This window comes from Salmo salar, chromosome ssa19 (assembly GCF_905237065.1).
Source record: "Salmo salar chromosome ssa19, Ssal_v3.1, whole genome shotgun sequence".
NCBI classification, from domain to species: Eukaryota; Metazoa; Chordata; class Actinopteri; order Salmoniformes; family Salmonidae; genus Salmo; species Salmo salar.
The window spans coordinates 26394337-26418097 of NC_059460.1; the positions used below are offsets into that span (position 1 = coordinate 26394337).

Here is a 23761-nt window from a genome sequence, read left to right on the forward strand (position 1 = left end):
ATGTCAGCTAAACATTTTTAGATTGGTAAGTTAGTCTAGCAGCCAGCTATCTAAACTTACATTACCGACAGAGTTATCATTGATTTCGTTAGTCACGCTCACTCATATCATGCTAGAAACGGCAAACATTTCTCTCCACCAAATGTGTAGAACTGCAGGAAATAAGCTGTAAAATTGCACATTTTTCTCTCCACCCCATGTTAAAATGTGTAGATGTTCAGCATTATTGCTTTACAACTGCAAAATCTTCTCTACTCCCCGTGGTAAAAAGGAAATGAACTAAAACTAAAAAGAAATGTTATTTGCTGTCAAGAGGGCCGCTAAAATGTTTCACTTGCAAAATACACTATTTGTCAACCTGCGTTGCCTTTTATCTACCTACCGCCACTGTTCCCAAATTCCTTCTTTTAGTGTTGAAAAATCCCACAAAGCAGGAAGTATTTGGGGCGCCCGCCAAACATACTTTAATATCAAGTGAAGCACGCAACAAAGTGTACAGATGCAAGTAAATAAAGAGGATGAGTGTCTTTACAAACCAGGGAGGTACGGAAGATTGCTTGTGCTGATAGCGCTGTTTTCAAACGCTACGCCGGTGCTCCTCTCAATAGGCCTGCTATTTAGCTGTTTGGTTTCTTAGGGCTTATGCCAAATGCTGGTGCTTTGAACACCTGATAAAATAGGTGTAATCTGTTCCTTATCACCGGGACGAGGGTTTGATGTCGCCGTGAGTTGAACACAATCACCTCACTCCACGACTTCTCCAGTCCACCGGGGCAGCGCGGCCTAACTCCACCACTCTCCCGTCGTGGAGAGAGCGAGAGCTAAGCAGCTGGGAGAAGAGCTCTCGCTCAGACACTAAGTAGCGAGATCCGTGTCGCCTTATCGGGAATCCCAGGAATGTTTTTTTTTGTTCACCACACACACACACACACACACTTGGGTGCAACTCGAAGGGTATGAGTGGAGGGTGAGGTTCCCTCTGATCTTTTCGAGAAGGAGGAAGAGGTTCAGGGATAGTTCACAGGACACACTCCACAAGCGCCCAATGTCCTCCTCGCTTGGCTTGTGTCCTCTGCGTCCCTCGCCTGCCCGGCCGTAGATTAGACTTGTCTCATTACACTTTGTTTATGTTTGCTGTTTTGGATTATTGAGACCGATCAATGGATTGGATTGATGTATATTTACTCTTCAGGGTTTTGAGTTTGCATCTCTTCTCTGTGCAATTACATCCCAAATAGCATTTAGGATTTGGTTGTTTGCTTTAGATGAGCAGGAGCGGTGGGTTATTCCGGCTGAGTGGCCGTGTGTGTGTGTGTGTGTGTGTGTGTGTGTGTGTGTGTGTGTGTGTGTGTGTGTGTGTGTGTGTGTGTGTGTGTGTGTGTGTGTGTGTGTGTGTGTGTGTGTGTGTGTGTGTGTGTTTACTCTGCGAGAGGTTTGATAGGACCATATGAACCGCAAGGAGACGCGCAGTGACACGCTCATTACAATATCAGATCTACCTACCTGGCTACCCTAGCCAGTGATGGGGAGCAAGCTTGTCCTTTTGAAATGCACAGTGTTGCATAATTTATCTGCATATGTAATTCGTGTCAGGAGAATTGACATTATGCATAGTTTTACAGTGGCCCGACAAAATGATGTGTCCTGAGCCCCCTCCACCAGGTGTCCCTGTTTGTTTGCTATGCTGTAGCCTATTTTATTGAGAGAGTCAAGCTATGTCCCAGTCATCTCTCCTTCCTCCCAAAGTATGCACTTGTTCACATCCCTTGACTGAAAGGAAATGACTGGTATAAGAGCCGAAACCTTTAGCCCCTGTCTCCACCAATCCAATCATTTTAGATTTGTGGGAAGGAGCGAACAAATGCACACTTCAGGAGAAAGGAGATATTATTGGGACGTGTTCTTTTGTTAAGTTACTGCAGTTTGGTGTGTTGAGATAAATTAAGTGTTTTGGTCATTTTAGGAAATGGATTATGTGAAGTTAGGCTACATATGATATTGTCCAATGTCACAAAATATCTTGATAATGGATTAAGATATCCAATTATCCCTCTTTTGATGCTTTTTTCCCCCCTATACTTCTGGCCTTTTCTGAAAAGTGTCAATGCCTAGGTCTATGTAGTTTACGGCGTTCTATAGTGAGTGACGAGGATGGTTTCGATTTTTGACCTTATGCCACATCTTCGGACGCAGTAGCTAATTAGGTGAGCAGGCAATGTAAGAATGGCCCTATGCTAATGTGAAGGCCTTGCACCACAGCTAGTCCGGTATTCCAACTCCAGTCCAGGGTTGTGTCCAAAAGTACCCCATAGGGCTCTGGACGAAAGAAGTGCACTATATAGGGAATAGGGTGCCATTTGGGATGCAGCTCAGACATGAGCTAAGCTGCTGTCTTAGTTGAGGCTCGCTAGCCCCTCTGGTTCCCTCTGTGTGTTTCGCGGCAGCAGCAGCGTGCTCTGGTCCAGATGCTATGCGGCACGATGACCTTGCCAATGCCTCCGTCCGTCGCCTCCGCATGCTGCTTAGCATAATGCTAGGTGACGTAATCGCTAAACTATGGTGAAGGTTGGAGAGGAGAAGTTTCATTATTTTCGGCAGCAGTAGCAGCGTCGGTACGTGCAGGAACTCTGGAACTTTTTTGTGGACTGCTGTCTCCTCTGCTGCCAGTACCTTAATATATCTTGCTTTTGCTTGAAGGATGTCACGTCTTAAAATGCTATTATGCACTTTTCCTTTATCGCCTGCATTGGTTTTCTATCATGTAAGGATTTTGTTCTTGGTTGGTGGTCAGATAATTTGATGTTCCTAATAATAGTCATGGCTAGTTGGAGCTTTTTTTTAATATTGTTTTTTATTTCACCTTTATTTAACAAGGTAGGCCAGATGAGAACAAGTTCTCATTTACAACTGCGACCTGGCTTGAAATTGATTTAGAGTCGGTGTAATAATAGGATTACTGTGATAAGGTGATGGCTGAGGACTTTGTTTTGCATACGTTCTCCAGATAGATGAGATGTCTTGTGGCTGAACAGTCACGGTGCCCCTCAGGACTCGATGTTGGGTCCGACTCAATTCTCAAATCACGTCCTGTTGAACTGCTCGTGACATTTCCTGTTGCATTGTGACTGCATTTGGTTTGAGGGTTCAAAGTTTCCCCAACTGCGTTCCTGGGACAGGTATTAGGCAGGGCACAGACAGGATCCACTCTGTTTTTTTTCCCCCTCCACCTACTTTATCCTTTTTTTTCTTCTTTCTCGTTGTATCCCAAAGCCCATCCAGACAGGGTGTGTCATAATAGTTGGGAGGGGGAAATATTTGATCAAAGTGATTGGTTCTTCACCCCTGTAACAAAGATGAAAGATCATCTTTTTATTGCACGCTAGTAACAGTGTAACACTGAACTAATTGGTCTTGATCTGCCAATCACCCCAGGGGATGCAAATGGATACTCTTCCACTTGGCTTTGAGGGCTCCAACCTGTACGTCAAGGCTGGAAGGAAAACAGAGTAAAACAGATCAATTAGCCTTAAATGAGCTGCCCTTGTGGTTTTCCTGGAGAATCCCTCGCTGTCTTCTCCCTAGCCCCGGGACCAGTTGGAGCATGTACCCGTTCGCTCGCTAGACAGCATTGACACAGGAGATTATTTTTACTTGTTTGAGAGACCACATTGTTATGTACAAAGAAGGATTACCCGTTCAGATGGGATTTCTTAATAAAATAGGAGAAATGCCATAAAGGTTGAGGGTAGAAAATACAGAGATGAAGTAGTCATGCTTTTTATTAGAGGCTTTAGTGCAACCTTTCTGGATAAAGAACTGCACTTACGTGAGCAGGGACTGAAAATGCTTTATTTAACTGTTAAAGGGAGACCTCTTGCCATGACTATGAATTATTGTTGAACATTAATCATGTGTAGCTAATCGAACTGTCTGTCTAGCCTCCCTGTTTTTACAGAATTAACAAATATACCTTTTCAGTTATTTGGCAGATATTTGGCAGTCGAATCACAATGACTACGTGGTGCGCGAGTGAAGTGTAAAGATAAGTTAAAAGCTTGATAAAATGCCATTCCTGAGACCCTTATTTGATGTTTTCTTTCCTCTCGTCCGCAGGGTCGACATCTCACTCTCATTCCCAAGGAAGTGCTCATCGACTCAACAAAGAATTGGACATCGTCCGAGATCAGAGGAATAAACTGGGTGAGTTGTTGGTGCCGCATTATGCTTTCTCAAATTATAATATGTATGGACAGATGCTGTCTTTCGGGACGTTGAATTTCCCATTGAAACGTATGCAAAGAGGTCGGCTTTTCTGATATTGCTGAGAGCCAGCGAGCCTTTCTTTTCCCTCTCGGTCTGATTTCTTAATTTGGACACGTCCCAAAGCATTTCTGCCCGATAATTATTATTTTCCATCCTTTTTAGGATATTATAAATGAGGTACAATGGGTGCGCGCCAAGGCTTTTGGGGGTTGGGAGGGGGAGATGAGGCCACAAAGGCACTTAGGATATTGGACAAGATGCAAACTTTTATATTGTGCCCAGCCTTTTAGTGATGTCATTAATTTAGCAGGAGGGTGCATATAGAGTGCGCCTTGGCAAACCTGGCACAAGGGGAGGGAGAGAGATGGAGGGGGGGGTGAGAGAGAAGGATGGAGGGCAAGTCAAGTCAAGCTAGTCGTAAGGACACTGGACCACAGTGTTTTATAAAGGGGTTTCAGAAAGGACATTACATCACATGTCCTTTACTGTCCTTGGCCCATGCTGTTGTGTACTCTTCCGTCAGTCTTCAGCAGCTACCAATGCTGACATATTACTATTATAAGGCAGATTCTCAATGTGTAGAACGATTAAACGATAGAGACCTGATCTCTGCAACCATCTATTTATGTCAGAACAAGAAGGCAGAACGATAGCGCCACTGTCTGTCATCCTTTAACAGGTAGACCTACAAATCAAGTTGTACATTTTAATCTCACCTTTCTGTTTCATCTGTACTCCGTTATTGTTTCTATATAGCAAAGATAGACTAATTAAAGAGGAAGACTGATTTATGGTCAGTTGCAAAAGCCATATTACCTTCTGCCCCCCTGGGCTCTGATGAGAGAGCAGATAATGTTGGTGCCCACACTCACGATATGTTTTACCAAACCAAGTTGTACTAACTCTGTACTAACCCTGAAGCCATGAGGTTTCACTACTCACCTTTGATATATTAATGAAACAGTTTAGGAAAACAGTCTTTAATATCGTCAGTGATTCACTCTTGATTGATTTGAGGCATTGGTCTTTTTGCCTAAATGGTTAGACCCCGAACTCAATGAATGTGGTGGTTTCCCAACTCAGACCTCTTTCTTTGTCTTTCTTTCTTATCCTCTTTCTCATCCTCTCTTTCTCCCTCTGTCCCCCCCACCCTCTCTCTCTCTCCTACCTTCCCTTCTTCCCTCCCCTAGAGAGGAGGAAGAAAGCCTCTGCATGGGAAAAGAACCTGCTCTACCCCATTGTGATGTTAATACTGCTCACAGGGACGGTGAGTATTCAGGTTGATAGTACTGCAGCCAGTCACTCCCACTAAAGCCCACCCCCCCACCAACCACCCCCTGTTTCCCAATGGCATATGAATCATAAAGCCTTGGTGGCTGCTGGGGAGTTTTCCCTGGTCAACTTAGTTTGCAATCTCAAATGGCACCCTATTCCCTATGTAGTGCACTCCGTTTGACCAGAGCCCTATGGCACCCTATCGTTTGTCCGGCCGTGTTAGAGAAAAGGCTCGGCTAAATAGTCACACCGCTGAAGCAGCTGGGCTTTCGATTGAATCCCCCGTGTAGAGTAGTCTGCCTCTAACATGCTCCTGTTGCCCTGCAGCAGTGTGGAACTACTTTCAGAATACACATTTTGCAGAGTACAGACAAACAAACCGATAATTAGTTCTGTCTTGTCTTGACTTAATCTTTTTAGCTAAATCCCTCTGTTTCTCAACCCTTCTCCTCCTCCTCTTTAGACCATCTCAGTCCTGCTGGTGGCGCTGAATATCCTCTATCTGCTGGTGGATGAGACTGCCATGCCAAAGGGATCAGAGGTAGGCTATAATGGCGAGAGAGACTTACTTCCTGTTCCCCTTATGAACAGATTCACATCGGAGGCCGTTTTTTTTTTTATACAAGCCCTAACGCACGCACACACAGGTAAATCCGGAGCGAGGCAGCTACTGAACTAGACCGCTGCGAAGGTGCTTGGCAGTCGTCGGGGACATAAATCAAATTCCGGATATGCTCAGGTGCATGTTGGGAAGAAAGGAAAGAAAGCTCTGGGCCAGATGTTTATCATAGCAGAGCTGGCCTGGATGCCTTTTTTGTCGTGCTGCTGCTCATTGAAAGTCATTTCACAGCGGCATGCAGATGAAATGTGTGATGTCCACGGCAGGTGAAATAAGCTGCTTTACCCTCTGTGTGTGTGTGTGTGTGTGTGTGTGTGTGTGTGTGTGTGTGTGTGTGTGTGGGGGGGGGTTCAGTCAGTTGCTCTGTGTGGACCAGGCAGACCAGGTGAACTCCTGTTATGAGTCTGACTGGAGAACCTAATACTCTTGCATGCAATGTACTTTCTTTATCACGTTTCATCTGCTACAACCGAAGTGTGTGTGTGCGTGTGCGCTAGTCTCTTGTGTGTTTTCCTTTCGTCTGACTAAGGCAACAAAAGGTATCTTCTTTCTGCCTAATTTCTCAGCTCGTCTTACGGGCGACCGTCCGCCCTCCTTCTCGACATTCCAATTATTTTATTGAGGAGATATTTTCTTTGGCATGACGCGTTGCAGAAAATCCCCCAAATTATGCTTGTCATGCAGCTTGATTCCTGCCTCCCTCCTCCCCCTGACAGCCACAGCACAGCTAAATGGTTTACGCGTTTGATGAGCTGGAAGGATGCCACGCCTCTGATCTCACATCACTAAGGCGACCGGGGGGGGGGGCATTCGGGTGTCCTAACAGTCAATCATTACGGATATCATACCCATCTAACCAACTTAACAGGGATGGCTGGTGCATCGCAATGCCCTCTCAGCTACTATGCACTCTCTGAGAGAGGAGCGAGAGAGAGGAGCGAGAGAGAGGAGGGGAAGAGGGAGGGAGGGATGACTGGGCCAGGTAGGCAAGAAAGGGAGAGAGAAAGGAAAGCGAGGGAGAGGGCCAATGGGCTCCAGACTGTGGGAAAGTCAAATGAGGCCCAGTCCAGATAGGGCTGGGAGCAGAACAGAGCAATGGAGAGGAACTGTAGATGTTTGTTTATCCCTCCCTCCCTCCTACACAACACTGCATGGCACTCAGCATACTCCGTACTACAGGGCTACTGCTGCTCCAGCCTCCTCCGTCTCTCTCTCTCAGACTCACAGCCAGACAGGAGAGGAGGTGCACCAGTCAGAGGACAGGGCTTTTTACAGCTTGATGAACGGGTGTTAAGAGTGAACGGGTGTTATAACCGTGTTATTGCTAGTTCATCCCCTGTAGGTGCTGATCTTGGGTCAGTTTTGCATTTCCCCCCCGCTAATGGTTAGGATTGGGGGATGGGAAGCTGATCCTAGATCCGTACCTAGGGGATCCTCTGAACCTTTGACTGATGACATTCAGTTCCTTCTCAATCTGTGGCTTTGCAAAACAAAGAAATGATAGAGGGGGGAAAAAATCCACGATGAGTATATATTTTTTTCTTTCTGTTATTATCCGTCACTGAAACTATGTGAGGTACATCAAAGCATGACGGAGGAGGACGGGACACACCTGAAGGGCCCGGCTGGGTGCGACGCTCTGCACTCTGCACACGACCTCACCTGCACACAGGTGTTGCTCCCCGCTAATCCCAGAAGCAACAAACACACCACGGTGTGTCTGAATGAGCCAGGCTGCGAGCAACACCAACCCTAGCAGCCCACCACTGGAATGAAAAGGAGACTAGATTGAAAGGTGGCTTAATGAGAAAGCTGCCACACGCCCACCCACCTGCCACTTTAACATGTTAATATCTTCCCAAGATGGCAGAAACGTAACACTGAAGAGTTGACCTTTCCCATAACATTGACACATGCATTACACAACCCCTCCCACTCCACTATTAATAAATGACATTAGATGCTTGCAACGCCAGGGTTGTGGGTTCGATTCCCACGGGGGACCAGTACTTAAAAAAAAAAATTATAATAAAATGTGTGCACTCTACTGTAAGTCGCTCTGGATAAGAGCGTCTGCTAAATGACTAAAATGTAAAATGTAAAAATGAGAGAGGGCTCTACAGAGACCGTTGCAGAAAAAGGTGTGAAACTACACTTTCCTTTTTATTTTATTTTATTTTTCTTTGCCGTGTGTGTGTGTGTGTGTGTGTGTGTTTTAGAGAGTTTGTGCAAAGTGACCTGTACAAGTGTGTTTTTGTCAGTATTAATGCAGCTGGAGCTAGCTCCTAGATATTGACGCCGGTACCGTTTTTAACTTGACAGAAGTGCAACCCTCTGAACAACGTGTTCCTGCTCCTGCTGTGCCATCGCATGGATCTCTTCAACAGAGAGCATGCGTCCCAAATGGCATCCTGTTCCCTTTTCTAGCGCGCCACTTTTGAACAGGGCCAATGGGGCCCGGCTCAAAAGTAGTGCACTGTATAGGGAATACAGGGTGCCGTTTGGGATGCGGCCGACGTCTTCCTCTGCTGCGAGTCGCTCGAACACAGAGCAAGCAGGTCACTGATCCTCTTTTGGATTGAAGTGAAAAGTAGTTCATGTAAACAGCTAGGGTGCCAAGTCTTACAAAAGCAAATGTTATTCACTCAAACAAAACACAGATGCCGAGACTATTGGCGTAATATATAGATATCTCTTTTTCCCGCACGAACTTCAATTGGGCAGGGCAGAAAACATCTGGCGTGTTTGCCGAAGCGTTTTTTTTAATGATTTTTTTATTTTATTTGTTATTGGCATGCATTCACGTTCTCCACTTTTTACCGTAAGCACTTCTGTGCCTTGCTGCTTGTTTCAACACCTGTTTACATATAGTGTGATGGACAGTGATTTGAAAAGGGAGTCTTATCTCTCTTTCATCTCTTTCCATCCATTACTGGAGTCTGTGTTGAAGGGGAAACTTCGACTTGTGCCGAGTTTTAGGTAGGCTAGTGGTTAAGAGCTTTGGGTAAGTAACGGAAAGGTTGCTGGTTTGAATCCCAGGGCCGATTAGGTGAAAATCTGTTGATGTGCCCTTGAGCAAGGCACTTAACCCTAACTGCTCCTGTAAGTCACTCTGGATAACAGCCTCTGCTAAATGACTAAACTGTAATGTAAATGCTTTAACTTTTCCTTCTGTAATCACATACTTACAGATTACAAAACCTAGCTAAGTACTTAACTTTTTAACTTTTGTCATATATATAAAATCATTATATTCAGGATTTATTTGCACTGTTAAAAAAAACTATTTTGGTGTTCTTCTGATGACAAATGAGAGATCCTCTTTTTGAATGTTGATCTGTGGTCTCTGTGGACTCTGTGGACTCTGCCTCTGGAACACATACCACTGCAGCCCACTGCTATTTCAGCACACTCTCCTCCTATATTTCCTCTCCTTGTCTCCTTTCCTGTCCTGGTCTCTATCCACAATAAATCAAGAGGAGTGCGACTGCCCCCTTCCTTAACAAGACAACAACAACAACACAACCCCCTCTTCATCTGTCATTCCAGGATCGGGGGCTTGGGAACACCTCGCTGTCCACGTTCGGACTGGTCCAGGCTGTCGTCGACATCATCCTCATGTTGTATCCTTTCAATGATCCCTCTGCTCCGGGGCCATATGAAGTGTCTGAGTAGGAGTACCGATCTAGGATCAAGTCCTCTATTTCATTGGAAAAACACTGATCCTATTTCAGCCGTCCTACTCTGAGACATTTGATACATATGGCCCTTGCTCCATGGTGATACGAGTGACATTCCCAGGGCCAGTGGTGTTTACTTACTTAAGACCTTGCTTAGCCGGACATCTTCCGGGACATTCTGTTGTGTTTCGTCACATTATTCCTTGGTGAAAAGGTGCCAACTGGCCACTTAAAATGTCAACAAATGTTGGATTTCTTGTCCTTGATTCCGCAACAGCTACTTGATGGTGTCCTCAGTTGTCGGCTTCTACAGCTTGCGAGTGTTTGAAGGCCTCACTCCCAGGAAAGACGACACGACCATGACAACGGTAAATGCACACACACAACAGTGATGATATATTGAGACCTTGTGTTTCATCCTCTTCAGCCCCCCGACTCAGTCCTCCGTCTGAATGGTTCAGTTGATCTCCCACCCAATATTTGTTTGTGAGTTGCGTAAACATGGACGCAGTGCAAGCGCTTCTTTTCTTGTACATCAGTGAGGGGTGGGGGGGGGGGGGGGTTGGTTGTGGGGGGCTGGTTGTGTGCTCTGTTTGGCTCACGGGGGCAGCCATTCACTTAGTAATGAGCGGGGGGAGCGGTGAGGCTTGTTAACGAGCCATGGCGACTCAGTGAAAGGACTCGAAAGCCACAAAAGAGCAGAATCTGGTAATGAGCATCTTCAGAACTACTAATTGCACAATGTGTGTGGAATCCATTTACTGTGAAGAGGTGTGTGCGCGTGCACATCTCTGTGTGTGTGTACACAGTGTCTTGTTAAGGTAATCACGCCCTCAGTTCTCACACTCAATGTTTCCATCATGGCCTATCTATATGTTAGTCGTTTTCATCAGTTAAGGTTCTATACCTGCTGACTCTAACGCTCTGCGACTCCCTCCATGTAGATCATTGGTTGCTGTGTGTCCATCCTGGTGCTGAGTTCAGCCCTGCCAGTCATGTCCAGAACACTTGGTGAGTCTCTCCTAGTTTTTATCCATTTTTTATAATTTTCTGTCCCAAATGGCACTCTATTCCCTATGAGCCCTGGTCAAAAGTAGTGCACTACACAGGGAATATGGTGCCATTTTGGACACTAGCTTTGATTTTGACATCTATGAATTTCACAATCTATTCAACCCATGCATTGAACACATAGTGGATGGAACGAATAGGTGAGCATTGATGTTTCGGGATTGCTCTTGTGAGAAACGAATTGGAGGGCAGAGATGGAGGGAGGTGAGGATGAGGTGAACACCCCCCCCCCCCCATCAGATCGTTAAGGTTAACAAGTTAAATTCCTTCATAGTTTGCCATAGTGATTTGAGAAGAGAATGGAGCAAGAGTGGGAGAAAATGACATGATAGCAGCGGCATCACAATGGCACTAATAAACACACAGGGAGCAGACACAGCTGTTCAAATAGCACCATCGTGTGTGTGTGTATGTGTGTGTGTGTGCTTGCTTACAGTGAGTCATAGGGAGCTTTACAAAGTACCAACAGGTTCTGCTCTGTGACACTGAATAGATGAAAAGGAATAAATGAATGCCCCCCCCCCCCAGCCAAAGCCCTCTGGAGAAAGACGTGGGGAGAGGGAGTGTGTATGCTTGTGTAATGTGTGTGTCAATGTTATGGGAGAGGTAAACCCTTTTAGTGTTACCATTCTGCTATTTTGTGAAGATATTAACATGTCAAAGGTGTGTGTGTGTGTGTGTGTGTGTGTGTGTGTGTGTGTGTGTGTGTGTGTGTGTGTGTGTGTGTGTGTGTAAACCAGAGAGCATGATTGATGTAGCAAAATAAGTCAGATTACTTGGGTTTCAACTGATTGAAAAATCATTTAAAATACTTTATATGTCCCTGTTTCTGCTTGCCTGGCTTAATAAACCAATAGAAAGTCCCAAAACTGTAAACCCTGCCCATCTGGCACTCAAGCAAATGCTCGAAATATTTGAAAGGATTGTTCAAGTATTTGAACGCATGTCTGAGAGAAATAAACTGCAGAGAGTTGAGGGGCTGTAGGAGAACCTGGGGCTAATGCTAACCGCTGCTTGTACAGTAGTCCTGTCCACCATGTTTTATTTAAGCTTCTCTTGAAGGAGGGCCATGGGACCTGTAATGCTACTAAAATGGGAGTGCTCGTTTCTCAGTGGCAGCAACATCAGGGTTAGTTAGGGTGCAGACAAGGGTAAAAGTCCAATGAACACACTTTATTTGGGGGGGGGTGCGCAAAAGAGGCTAGGCTTTACAGGTGGACCAGTTATCTAAGTGTGTGTGTGTTTGTTGGCATCAGAGCGATATAGGATGCGTCCCAAATGGCACCGTATTCCCTACATAGTGCACTACTTTCAACCATAAGGGAATAGGGGGACATTTGGGGGACCCCACCCCAATCACTCCCACCGAGAAGTTATTTTTCTCCCCTGTATGTTTGTGTAAATTTCGTCTGCAGTGTCCCCAATAAACACAGTAAGATACTGCAGCAGAGAGGACTTGGGTCACTACAGTCAGCCTGGCTGCTGTTCCTGGGATAATACACTGTGGCTGGGCTCTGCTCAAATGTAGTGCTCTGTATAGGGTGCCATTTGGGATACAACATACCAGAGTATAAACCATCTCAGAAAATTATCATTTTTTACATAGATGCAATTCTAGATAGTCATTTATTGTTCCTTATCTGAAGTCGAATGAATACGTAGGCCACCATGCTCGCAAATTAGTGGATGAATGATCAGAATGAATCGGCAAATGTAATCACCCACAACGGCTTCCATCTTACTTGGAATGGATTGTGAGGCATGTTGGATATCACTTGGCCCACATACACATAGTAATACATAATGATACATTTTGCAAATGGTGATGAGAAAAACTGGCTGAAGTGAATTGGGTGATCAGAGGAAGACAGGTTCTTCTATGAGAGGTTACGTCATCTCTAGACACACACCATATAGGCAGCATCCCAAATGGCACCGTATTCCCTACAAAGTGCACTTCTTTTGACCAGAGCCCTATGGGCCCTTGGGACGTAAGCATAGTTTCCCCTTCTGCTAACGGCGCCATTCCAAAGGCCCCCAAAAACTTTACTTCCCAACAGCTCCAAATACCAAACCAAGATCAAAATGTTTTGCATTAGAAATGAATTAGGCTTGACCGGTGTGGCAAGGTGTATTGACTGCCATCTCTCTAACCTCTCTGCCTCTCTTTTACAAGCAACTTGTTTAAAGGCCCTTGATGCTGGCCAACTGCTTAGAGGCTGTAGATGCATCTATCCAGACACCAAATTGATTGCCACGCAGCAGTTTCGCAGGCATTACCGAAGGGGGGAAAAAATCCAAGAACATTACCTCACACGTGAGCTATGCCAGTTTATGAATTGCGAAATTTGATCAAGACCGCTGAAGCGACTGGTTGGTTCATGTATTGATATTGGGTAGGCTTGTCGTGGTTTTAATTTGAAAGGTTGGCTGCATGCACTGTTATTTAGTTCACACGGGTAAAGAACATTGAAAGCACAGGAATGAATGAGTTCCACTGCTTCGGACTATAAGAGTGAAGACTATTTACAACTGAAGTGTTATAATCCACCTCAGGGTAGGTTATCCTCCCGATCCTGTCACTTTTTTGAGTACATTTCTTTTGACGGCAGCAAAACCCTCGACTACTGAGATGAGTCTGAGGGTGCGTCCCAAATGGCACCCTATTCCCTTGCGTAGTGTACTTCTTCTGGACAGGGCTCTAGTCAAAAGTAGTGCACTATATAGGGAATAAGGTGCCATTTGGGACCAAGATGTTATTGTACTGGCCAGGGCTGGTGGAACATTCTGGAAGGTTCTAGAAGAAGCAGCAGCCCATGATAAATAAATAGGAAAACAATAGGGTGTTGACGCCTCTGCATGCAGCGTGTGATCTGCCATGACAGATGGTTTGAAATTGGAAAACCCGCTCAAGTCTGGCGGAGTCCCAGCGTGGCTGTAAAAGGCCCTGGCCCCACTAGAAAAACGAGGGATTAGCAACTCTGTTCCGTCTCTGTCAATGCTAGAGAGATGGATGGATGGAGCAGTGGAGACAACCTCCCAATGCGTTGAAACTGTTTGCAGCACGTCTCTACATTCGTTCCTCCTCAGTAACCTAACTGCAGATATGTGCGTAGCTAAATAGAGGACAGGGTGAGGTGGCTACGGGGCCATATTGAAGTTGCTTTTTTTTTGTGAAGTTCTGATGAAGTTCAGACATTGTTTTGTTTACGATGTGTATGATTCATACTAAGCATACACTGAGACAAGACATGGAATGAGTGGCTCTGACTGGCCTGAAACTGAGGATTCCCTCTCGCAGGGGGTCAGGCCCGCCCGCCATGAGTTGTACAAGCGGTCTCGGCAACATCGGAAACCTACAAGATTCTGCTTGTTTACTGTACTTCAGAACAGTTGACTCAGGTGTATGTGCAGGTGACTGTGGTCCCATTGATACCCATGTTGCCTGGGGTGTGACTCATTTCTGTATTTTTTTTGTCCCACTCGATTTTTGCACGCTAACAAATTGTCTATACAGTCCCACTAACAAAACACTTTCCTATGAAAGGAATATTAGTAATCCGCCAAATGTCAGACAATGAAGATGACTTTATCTCAGGAAGAGTGGCATTGGCCGCTAAATCATTTATATAAAGGGTTCGGCTATTTTGGTTTTATTTTCGTCCATCCTGGATCCGGCAATGCCTGAGTATCTTAATATACAGTGTACATGAAATGGTTTTTGGGTATAAGCGCTTCTTTCAATTTGGCCTTTCTTGCCTGTTGAAAGAGTCAGGCTATTGAAGAGACACTTTTCAAAGTGCCTCAACTGCCGACAGAACAGACATTCTTAAATAGTTAATTCACTGAAGCAGTAGTGGAAAGGGAAGGGTTTGTGATTATAAACACAACTCTTGTCTTGCCAAAGGTGTTTGGAAAAAGGAACATGTATAGTTAGTGCCTGTCATTGGGAAATAATCCAAGCTCACTTTTTCTCTCCAGGTTTTGTGTAACATTTTTGTGCCCCATGTTTGTATCGATTGCTCTTGGTTTTCAGTCCACAGTATCAGATCATGTAATGCTGCTGGGCACTGCCTCAATGGGAATCAGAGAATATTGATAGGCCTACATTACTTAGACCACAGGGGCTGCTGAGGGGAGGACGGCTCATAATAATGGCTGGAATGGAGTAAATGGAATGGCATCAAACCCAAGGAAACCATGTGTTTGAGTTTGTTATCGTTGCATCGATTCCGTTCCAGCCATTCCTATGAGACCGTCCTGCCCAATTAAGTTGCCACCAAACTCCTGTGACTTAGACAGATAATTCAACCAGGGGTTAGAGCTGGTGCCAGTGTTGTGAAATGATCAGTGCTTGAAGTAAAATTAAAAACATAATAAACTATGGTCCAGTATTTCTAAATGATCATGATATAGTTATATTCATTGTTTTGTGTTATAATCCACTCAAATAGCAAAATATTGAATCTGCTGTTCTTCTATTTAACATCTTCACACTCTTCACAGGTATCACCAGGTTTGATCTTCTCGGAGACTTCGGGAGATTCAATTGGCTGGGAAACTTCTATATCGTCCTATCGTACAACTTGCTGTTTGCCGTGGTAACTACTCTCTGCCTAGTCCGGAAGTTTACCTCAGCGGTCCGAGAGGAACTCTTGAAAGCATTAGGTAACATTTTTATGTTCATGTCAAACAAAGCTGAAATTACATTATTACTGGTTTATTGAGTTACCGACGTTCTTAAAGAATGCATTGCTAAATACAATAATAAAGCCTTATCATAGATTACTACAGACAACGAGGACAATCGGAGAATATTGTTTCCAACAATTGATGAAAGCGCACTCTGTGCGTTTGAAATCCTCCACCTGTACAGTCTTTTAGATTTGAGTACTGCTTTTTATACCTTTGACTATAAGATATTGGTAAAACTGGCATTTATTATGGAGTTGGTCACCCCTTTGCTCCTATAACAGCCACCTCTATTCTGGGAAGGCTTTCCATTATATGTTGAAACATTGCTGTGGGGACTTGCTTCCATTCAGCCACTAGCATTAGTAAGGTTGGGCACTGATGTTGGGCGTTTAGGCCTGGCTCGCAATCGGCGGTTCAATTCATCCCAAAGGTGTTCGATGGGGTTGAGGTCAGGGGTCTGTGCAGGCCAGTCAAGTTCTTCCACACCGATCTCGACAAACCATTTCTGTTGGGAATAATAATGCTAATATCGGTGCCATGACTTGAATCGGATTTGTTCCACAAATGCTAAAACTTTAGCATGTGGAAACAGTGCCAGGGAAATTAAACCAAAGCATCTATTGCAGTCATACCTTATATATTGTAAGCAAACCCAATATGTCATTTTGTAATTTGGGTGAACTATCCCTTTAAAGCCAGGTAATCAACTCAAATTAAATTGTATTGGTCACATACACAAGTTTAGTAGATGTTATTGCGGATGTAGTGAAATGCTTGTGTTTCTAGCTCCAACAGTGCAGTAATATCTAACAAGTAATGTCTAACAAGTTCACAACAATACACATAAATCTAAATTAAAGGAATGGAATTAAGAATCTATAAATATTTAGATGAGCAATGTCGGAGCGGCATAGACTAATATACAGTAGAATAGAATACAGTATATACATATGAGATGAGTAATGCAAACTATGTAAACATTATTAAAGTGACTAGTGTTCCATTATTAAAGTGGCCAGTGATTTCAAGTCTATGTATATAGGGCTGCAGCCTCTGTGGTAGTGATGGCTATTTAACAGTCCGATGGCCTTGAGATAGAAGCTGTTTTTCAATCTCAGCTTTGGTGCACCTGTATTGACCCCGCCTTCTGGATGATAGTGGGGTGAACAGGCAGGTTGTTGACCTTGATGATCTTTTTGACCTTCCTGTGACATCAGGTGCTGTAGGTGTCTTGGAGGGCAGGTCGTTTGCCCCCGGTGATGCGTTGGGCAGACCGCACCACCCTATGGAGTGCCCTGCGGTTGCGGGCTGTGCCGTTGCCTTACCAGGCAGTGATACAGCCCGACAGGATGCTCTCAATTGTGCATCTGTAAATGTTTGTGAGGGTTTTAGGTGCCAAGCTAAATTTCTTCAGCCTCTCCTGAGGTTGAAGAGGCCGTTTTTGCCGCCTTCACCACACTGTCTGTGTTGGTGGAACATTTCAGGTTGTCAGTTAGGTGTACGCCGAGGAACTTGAAGCTTTCCACCTTCTCCACTGCGGTCCCGTCAATGTAGATGGGGGGTGCTCTCTCTACTGTTTCCTGAAGTCCACGATCAGCTCCTTTTGTTTTGTTGACGTTGAGTGAGAGGTTATTTTCCTGGCACCACTCTCCCAGGGCCCTCACCTCCTCCCTGTAGGCTGTCTCGTCGTTGTTGGTAATCAGGCCTACTAATGTTGTCATCTGAAAACTTGATGATTGAGTTGGAAGCACGCGTGGCCACGCAGTCATGGGTGAACAGGGAGTACAGGAGGGGGCTGAGCACTCACCCTTGTGCAGCCCCTGTGTTGAGGATCAGCAAAGTGGTGGTGTTTCCTACCTTCACCACCTGGGGGCGGCCCGTCAGGAAGTCCAAGACCCAGTTGCACAGGGCGGGGTTCAGACCCAGGGCACCGAGCTTAATAATGAGCTTGGAGGGTACTATGGTGTTGAATGCTGAGCTGTAGTCAATGAACAGCATTCTTACATAGGTATTCCTCTTGTTCAGATGGGATAGGGCAGTGTGCAGAGTGGTGGCGATTGCATCGTCTGTGGATCTATTGGGGCGGTAAGCAAAAGTGGGTCTAGGGTGTCAGGTAAGGTAGAGGTGATATGTTCCTTGACTCTCAAAGCACTTAAATGATGACAGAAGTGAATGCTACGGGGCGATAGTCATTTAGTTCAGTTACCTTTGGTGGCCATCTTGAAGCATGTGGGGACAGCAGACTGGGATAGGGAGATATTGAATATGTCCGTAAACAGTCCAGCCAGCTGGTCTGCCCATGCTCTGAGGATGCGGATAGGAATGCTGTCTGGGCCGGCAGCCTTGCTGTTACGTGTGCTCCCTCCGTCCTCTAGGTAACCATGCTGCTCAGTAGGCCGCACACCTGTCACCAGCGTTATGCGCATAATGACACTCACCTGGACTCCATCACCTCCTTGATTACCAGTTGTCATTGTTCCTGTTTCATGTCGGTGCGCTGTTCATGTTTCTTGTTTTGTTCATTTATTTATTAAATGTATTCACTCCCTAAACTTGCTTCCCGACTCTCAGCGTACATCATTACACTTGCGAGGGTTAACACGCTTCAATGTCTTACTCACGTCGGCCACGGAGAAGGAGAGCCCACAGTCCTTTGGAGTGGCCGTGTTGGTGGCACTGTGTTATCCTCAAAGCGGCTGAAAAAGGTGTTTAGCTTATCCGGACGCAAGACGTCGGGTGTCCGCGACGTGGCTGGTTTTCCCTTTGTAGTCCGTGATTGTCTGTAGACCCTGCCACATACATCTCGTGTCAGAGTTGTTGAATTGCGAGTCCACTTTGTCTCTGTACTGATGTTTTGCCTGTTTGATTGCCTTACTGAGGGAATAACTACACCTTGCCATGGTTAAATGTGGTAGTTCGCGCTTTCAGTTTTGCGCAAATGCTGCCATCTATCCCTGGTTTCTGGTTTGGGCAGGTTTTAATAGTCACAGTGGGTACAACATCTCCAATACATTTCCTGACAAACTCAGTCACCTTATCCATGTATTCGTCGATATTGTTCTGTGGCTACCTGGAACATATCCCAGTCCACATGATCAAAACACATGATCAAAACACATGATCAAAACAATCTTGAAGCATGGGATTCCGATTGGTCAGACCAGCGTTGAATAGTCCATAGCACAAGTACTTCTTGTTTGAGTTTCTCCTATAGGAAGGGAGGAGCAAAATGGAGTCGTGATCAGATTTGCCGAAGGAAGGGCGCGGGAGGGCCTTGTAGGCATTGCGGAAAGTTGAGTAGCAGTGATCCAATGTTTTCTCAGAGCGAGTGCAACAAACAGTGTGTTGGTAGAACTTCGGTAGCGTTATCCTCAGATTAGTTTTGTTAAAATTCCCGGCTACAATAAATGCGGCCTCAGGATAAGTGGTTTCCAGTTGGCATAGAGTCCAGTGTAGTTCTTTGAGGGCCGTCGCGGTATCGGCTTGAGGGGGAATATACACGGCTGTGACTATAACCGAAGAGCATTATCTTGGGAGGTAATATTGTCGGTATTTGATTGAGGTGTTCTAGGTCGGGTGAACAAAAGGAATTGAGTTTCTGTATGTTATCGCAATCACACCATGAGTAGTTAATCATGAAACATACACCCCCCCACCCTTCCTTTTCTGTCTGCGCGATGAACTGAGATCCCAACTGGCTGAACGGACTCAGACAGTATGTCCCGAGAGAGCTATGTTTCCTTGAAACAGAGTATGTTACAATCCCTGATATCTCTATGGAAGGAGATCCTCGCCCTGAGCTCGTCTACTTTATTATACAGAGACTGAACATTAGCGAGTAATATACTCGGAAACGGTGGGAGGTGTGTGCGCCTCCTGAGTCGGACTAGGAGTTCATTCCGAATACTACTTCTTTGCCGGCGGTGGTTTGGATCAGCCTCTGGAATCAGATATATTGCCCTGGGGGGTACGAAAAAAGGACCAATTCGGGAAAGTCGTGTTCCTGGTGGTAATGCTGGTGAGTTACCGCTGCTCTGATATCCAAAAGTTCTTTCCGTTTGTATGTAATAACACAAAACAAATTCTGGGCTATTAATGTAAGATAACACATGAATAAACGAAATACACCAAAGTTGCTTTGGCGCTAGAAGCACGGCTGCCCTATCTATCGGCACCATCTCATCTCAAGGCTTTTCACCCAGTGCTGCCAACTCTCACGCATTGAGACACACACATTTGACCCTCTTCACACAACACATCTTTTATTTCTCACACATTGAAAAAATTACTGCTTTTATTTTCTAATTAATCCACTCCGTTCAGTGTGTTGACTTTTCAACTGTGCCTCCAAATCGTTTTGAAATCGGAGCATATGCGCCTGCAATTCTATATCATGAGCATTGTAACCACGTCAGCTTCACTCGGGAGATCCATCATTTTCCTGCCACCGCACTCTGAACCGTAGCAGATTGAAGCTTGTGATTGGTTAAGTAAGGTTCCGGACCCAAGGAGATTGGATGCGCGTTTGAAAAGAAACTCCCCTCAAGATTAGAGTGGAGCAGGCAGCCATGACAGACTGGACAGGCACGTTCATTCTCCATTGAACAGAGTTCATGAACTCGATTGTTAAAACTGCAACTTGTAGCGCTATTCTCTACACATGATTGTAAACAAATGATTTTGCTGTCACTCCTGTCCCTATCACAGAATGCTTCCTTTTGACAGCATGTGATAATGTAGTCTACTACTATTGATTGAATCCACCAATTGCAGCCCCAGATCTATAGGCTACGTTATTCACCTCATTTAGTCATTGGCAATTTTAACGCTAGGTTCATTAGGCTGTAACAATGAAAAGGCAGCATGTTTGGTGGAGTGACCTGATACAACTGTATTATGAACCTTGTTTTGCCCAAACAGATTGTGAACCCAAATGTGTAACTGGTTCTGGTTCTAATACATTGAAAGATAATTTGAGTTGGGTGTAGCGGCAGATTTAGGCGATGTCATCTTGTCTTCAGGAGATTTTATTATCGGTTTTAATTTATTTGGTCTCTCACAATAGCTTATGTAAATCATTAGAACAATTTCCATCCCCTACAATGGGCTAATAGACTAATTAGTGTGCTTATCCCAGCAAGAACACTACTGTTATTCCCCATAGTTTTATTATTTCACTTCTTACCAATTTTGTTGTTTTAATTACGCTATTTGAGGGTGGCCAACCCTCTTGGAGAACTACCTCAAGGCAGGATTTTCTATGATCCCATTTTAAAGGGATAGTTCACCCAAATTAATCACATATTGAAATGTTTGTTTCTTATGGACAAGGAGATACTGCAATCCATCCTATACTTAGCCACTGCCACCAACTGTTAATATTATAATTTTCTAACCAAAAATCTATGTAATTAAATGTCCCCCAGTTAGCATACTCTAAATTCCATTACCAAATAATCTCAAATAATCAGACTAAGATGTTGAATTTTGAATGCATAATCAATTTTAAAGAATCATGAATTCATCCGACCTGTAATTATTATTTATTTTTATTCCACCCTGGTCATAGGCCTGAGCTATGTGAAAATATGTAGAATTGCCGGAAATTAGCTTTAAAACATTTATAGAACAGCAGACTAAAGACTGCATTCAGATCAAAAAGCCAAGATGCTTGGTTGCAAGTCTCTAAAGTGCGACGAAATATTTTGCTGTGTGACAAGGAATTGTATTTTTGGACCACTGTGCGACTATGAAAAATATATCCAAGATAATAATTGTTGTAATGAAAAGGCACTTGAGAACCAAGCGAGTGCAGATTTGTTAGCGTCATGGTTCCACCATACTACAGCGAAAACGGCTTGCTTCTACCCCAACCAGGTCAAAAGATCTGAGCCATGTTGTGCCGAAAAGCTCCCCCTGCCAGAATTTCCTCCCCTTCGCTCGAATTCAATTCTTCATCGCGGCGACTTGCTTGCTAGTTGAGATTTCTGTTCATGTTAGGCTGCGTTTTATTTTTTATGTCGGTTTGATTGCGGGGAGGCACTGGTAATGGCTGCAGTTTTCGGTTTGGCTACTTGTTTCACGTGTATTAGTCTATAAATAAATCTCTTTGCCTAAGTTTGTCATCTCTCCCATGTCTTATTTTACTACTAGTTGTTCAGAAATGTTTATTGCTTGCATACATTTTAAATTTGAGGGGGGGGGGGGGGGGTTCGGCACGGCTATTTTCTTGCCTGCCGATAATACTACGTCTAGAAATATTACTGCTTATACAAATTTGTATTTGTAAAAATGTGCCTTTTTAGAAGTGAACAAGCAATTATCCAGTTAGTGTCTTCCTCATTATTTTCCACCTCCCCACAGAGCACAGTTAGCTCAGGTCATCTAGCAAAACATAATGTCAAGTAGTCTATACATCTTTACATGTATTTTTCTGAGCTAACGGGGAACAAGGGAATAGTATAGGTTTCTTGTATCGAAATGATTTAAATTCATGTGTTTTAGTGGCCATCTAGTCAGAAGTTGGATCAAAGATAACTTTGAAAGATCCACATAAATGTTTTTTTTTTTTAATCTACAATTACATGTATATTAAAATTGAAATTGAACATACCAGTGTTTGAGGCGATTTCTATTTCTTCTCTCATGATGTTAAACATCTTTGTCCGTATTTGAAAAGACAATCGACTCCTCCTTCAGAACACAAAAATGTGATGGGCATTTCAGTTTTCCCCAATAAAATTGTTACACTTACAGTATCTCACAAAAGTGAGTACACCCCTCACATTTTTGTAAATATTTGAGTATATCTTTTCATGTGACAACACTGAAGAAATGACACTTTGCTACAATGTAAAGTAGTGAGTGTACAGCTTGTATAACAGTGTAAATTTGCTGTCCCCTCAAAATAACACAACACACAGCCATGAATGTCTAAACCGCTGGCAACAAAAGTGAGTACACCCCTAAGTGAAAATATCCAAATTGGGCCCAAAGTATCTATTTTGTGTGGCCACCATCATTTTCCAGCACTGCCTTAACCCTCTTGGGCATGGAGTTCACCAGAGCTTCACAGGTTGCCACTGGAGTCCTCTTCCACTCCTCCATGACGACATCACAGAGCTGGTGGATGTTAGAGACCTTGCACTCCTCCACCTTCCGTTTGAGGATGCCCCACAGATGCTCAATAGGGTTTAGTTCTGGAGACATGCTTGGCCAGTCCATCACCTTTACCCTCAGCTTCTTTAGCAAGGCAGTGGTCGTCTTGGAGGTGTGTTTGGGGTCATTATCATGTTGGAATACTGCCCTGCGGCCCAGTCTCCGAAGGGAGGGGATCATGCTCTGCTTCAGTATGTCACAGTACTACATGTTGGCATTCATGGTTCCCTCAATGAACTGTAGCTCCCCAGTGCCGGCAGCACTCATGCAGCCCCAGACCATGACACTCCCACCACCATGCTAGACTGTAGGCAAGACACACTTGTCTTTGTACTCCTCACCTGGTTGCCGCCACACACGCTTGACACCATCTGAACCAAATAAGTTTATCTTGGTCTCATCAGACCACAGGACATGGTTCCAGTAATCCATGTCCTTAGTCTGCTTGTCTTCAGCAAACTGTTTGCGAGCTTTCTTGTGCATCATCTTTAGAAGAGGCTTCCTGGGACGACAGCCATGCAGGCCAATTTGATGCAGTGTGCGGCGTATGGTCTAAGCACTGACAGGCTGACCCCCCACCCCTTCAACCTCTGCAGCAATGCTGGCAGCACTCATACGTCTATTTCCCAAAGACAACCTCTGGATATGACGCTGAGCACGTGCACTCAACTTCTTTGGTTGACCATGGCGAGGGCTGTTCTGAGTGGAACCTGTCCTGTTAAACCGCTGTATGGTCTTGGCCACCGTGCTGCAGCTCAGTTTCAGGGTCTTGGCAATCTTCTTATAGCCCAGGCCATCTTTATGTAGAGCAAAAATTATTTTTTTTCAGATCCTCAGAGAGTTCTTTGCCATGAGGTGCCATGTTGAACTTCCAGTGGCCAGTCAGTATGAGGGAGTGTGAGAGATGACACCAAATTTAACACACCTGCTCCCCATTCACACCTGAGACCTTGTAACACTAACGAGTCACATGACACCTGGGAGGGAAAATGGCTAATTG

General features: G+C 44.6%; 1 protein-coding gene across 4 annotated transcripts in view; it reads left to right on the forward strand.

The window, feature by feature from the left end:
- The window catches only part of LOC106578611 (limb region 1 protein homolog), a 70515-nt gene that overhangs the window by 36655 nt on the left and 10099 nt on the right, over positions 1–23761 (forward strand). For all 4 annotated transcript variants that reach the window (XM_014157607.2, XM_014157608.2, XM_045702167.1 and 1 more), the window contains 7 exons: positions 4114–4200; positions 5454–5530; positions 6002–6079; positions 9707–9780; positions 10115–10205; positions 10782–10848; positions 15415–15576. In XM_014157607.2, coding sequence (XP_014013082.1) covers positions 4114–4200; positions 5454–5530; positions 6002–6079; positions 9707–9780; positions 10115–10205; positions 10782–10848; positions 15415–15576 — 636 coding nt within the window. The remainder of the gene's footprint in view (positions 1–4113; positions 4201–5453; positions 5531–6001; positions 6080–9706; positions 9781–10114; positions 10206–10781; positions 10849–15414; positions 15577–23761) is intronic.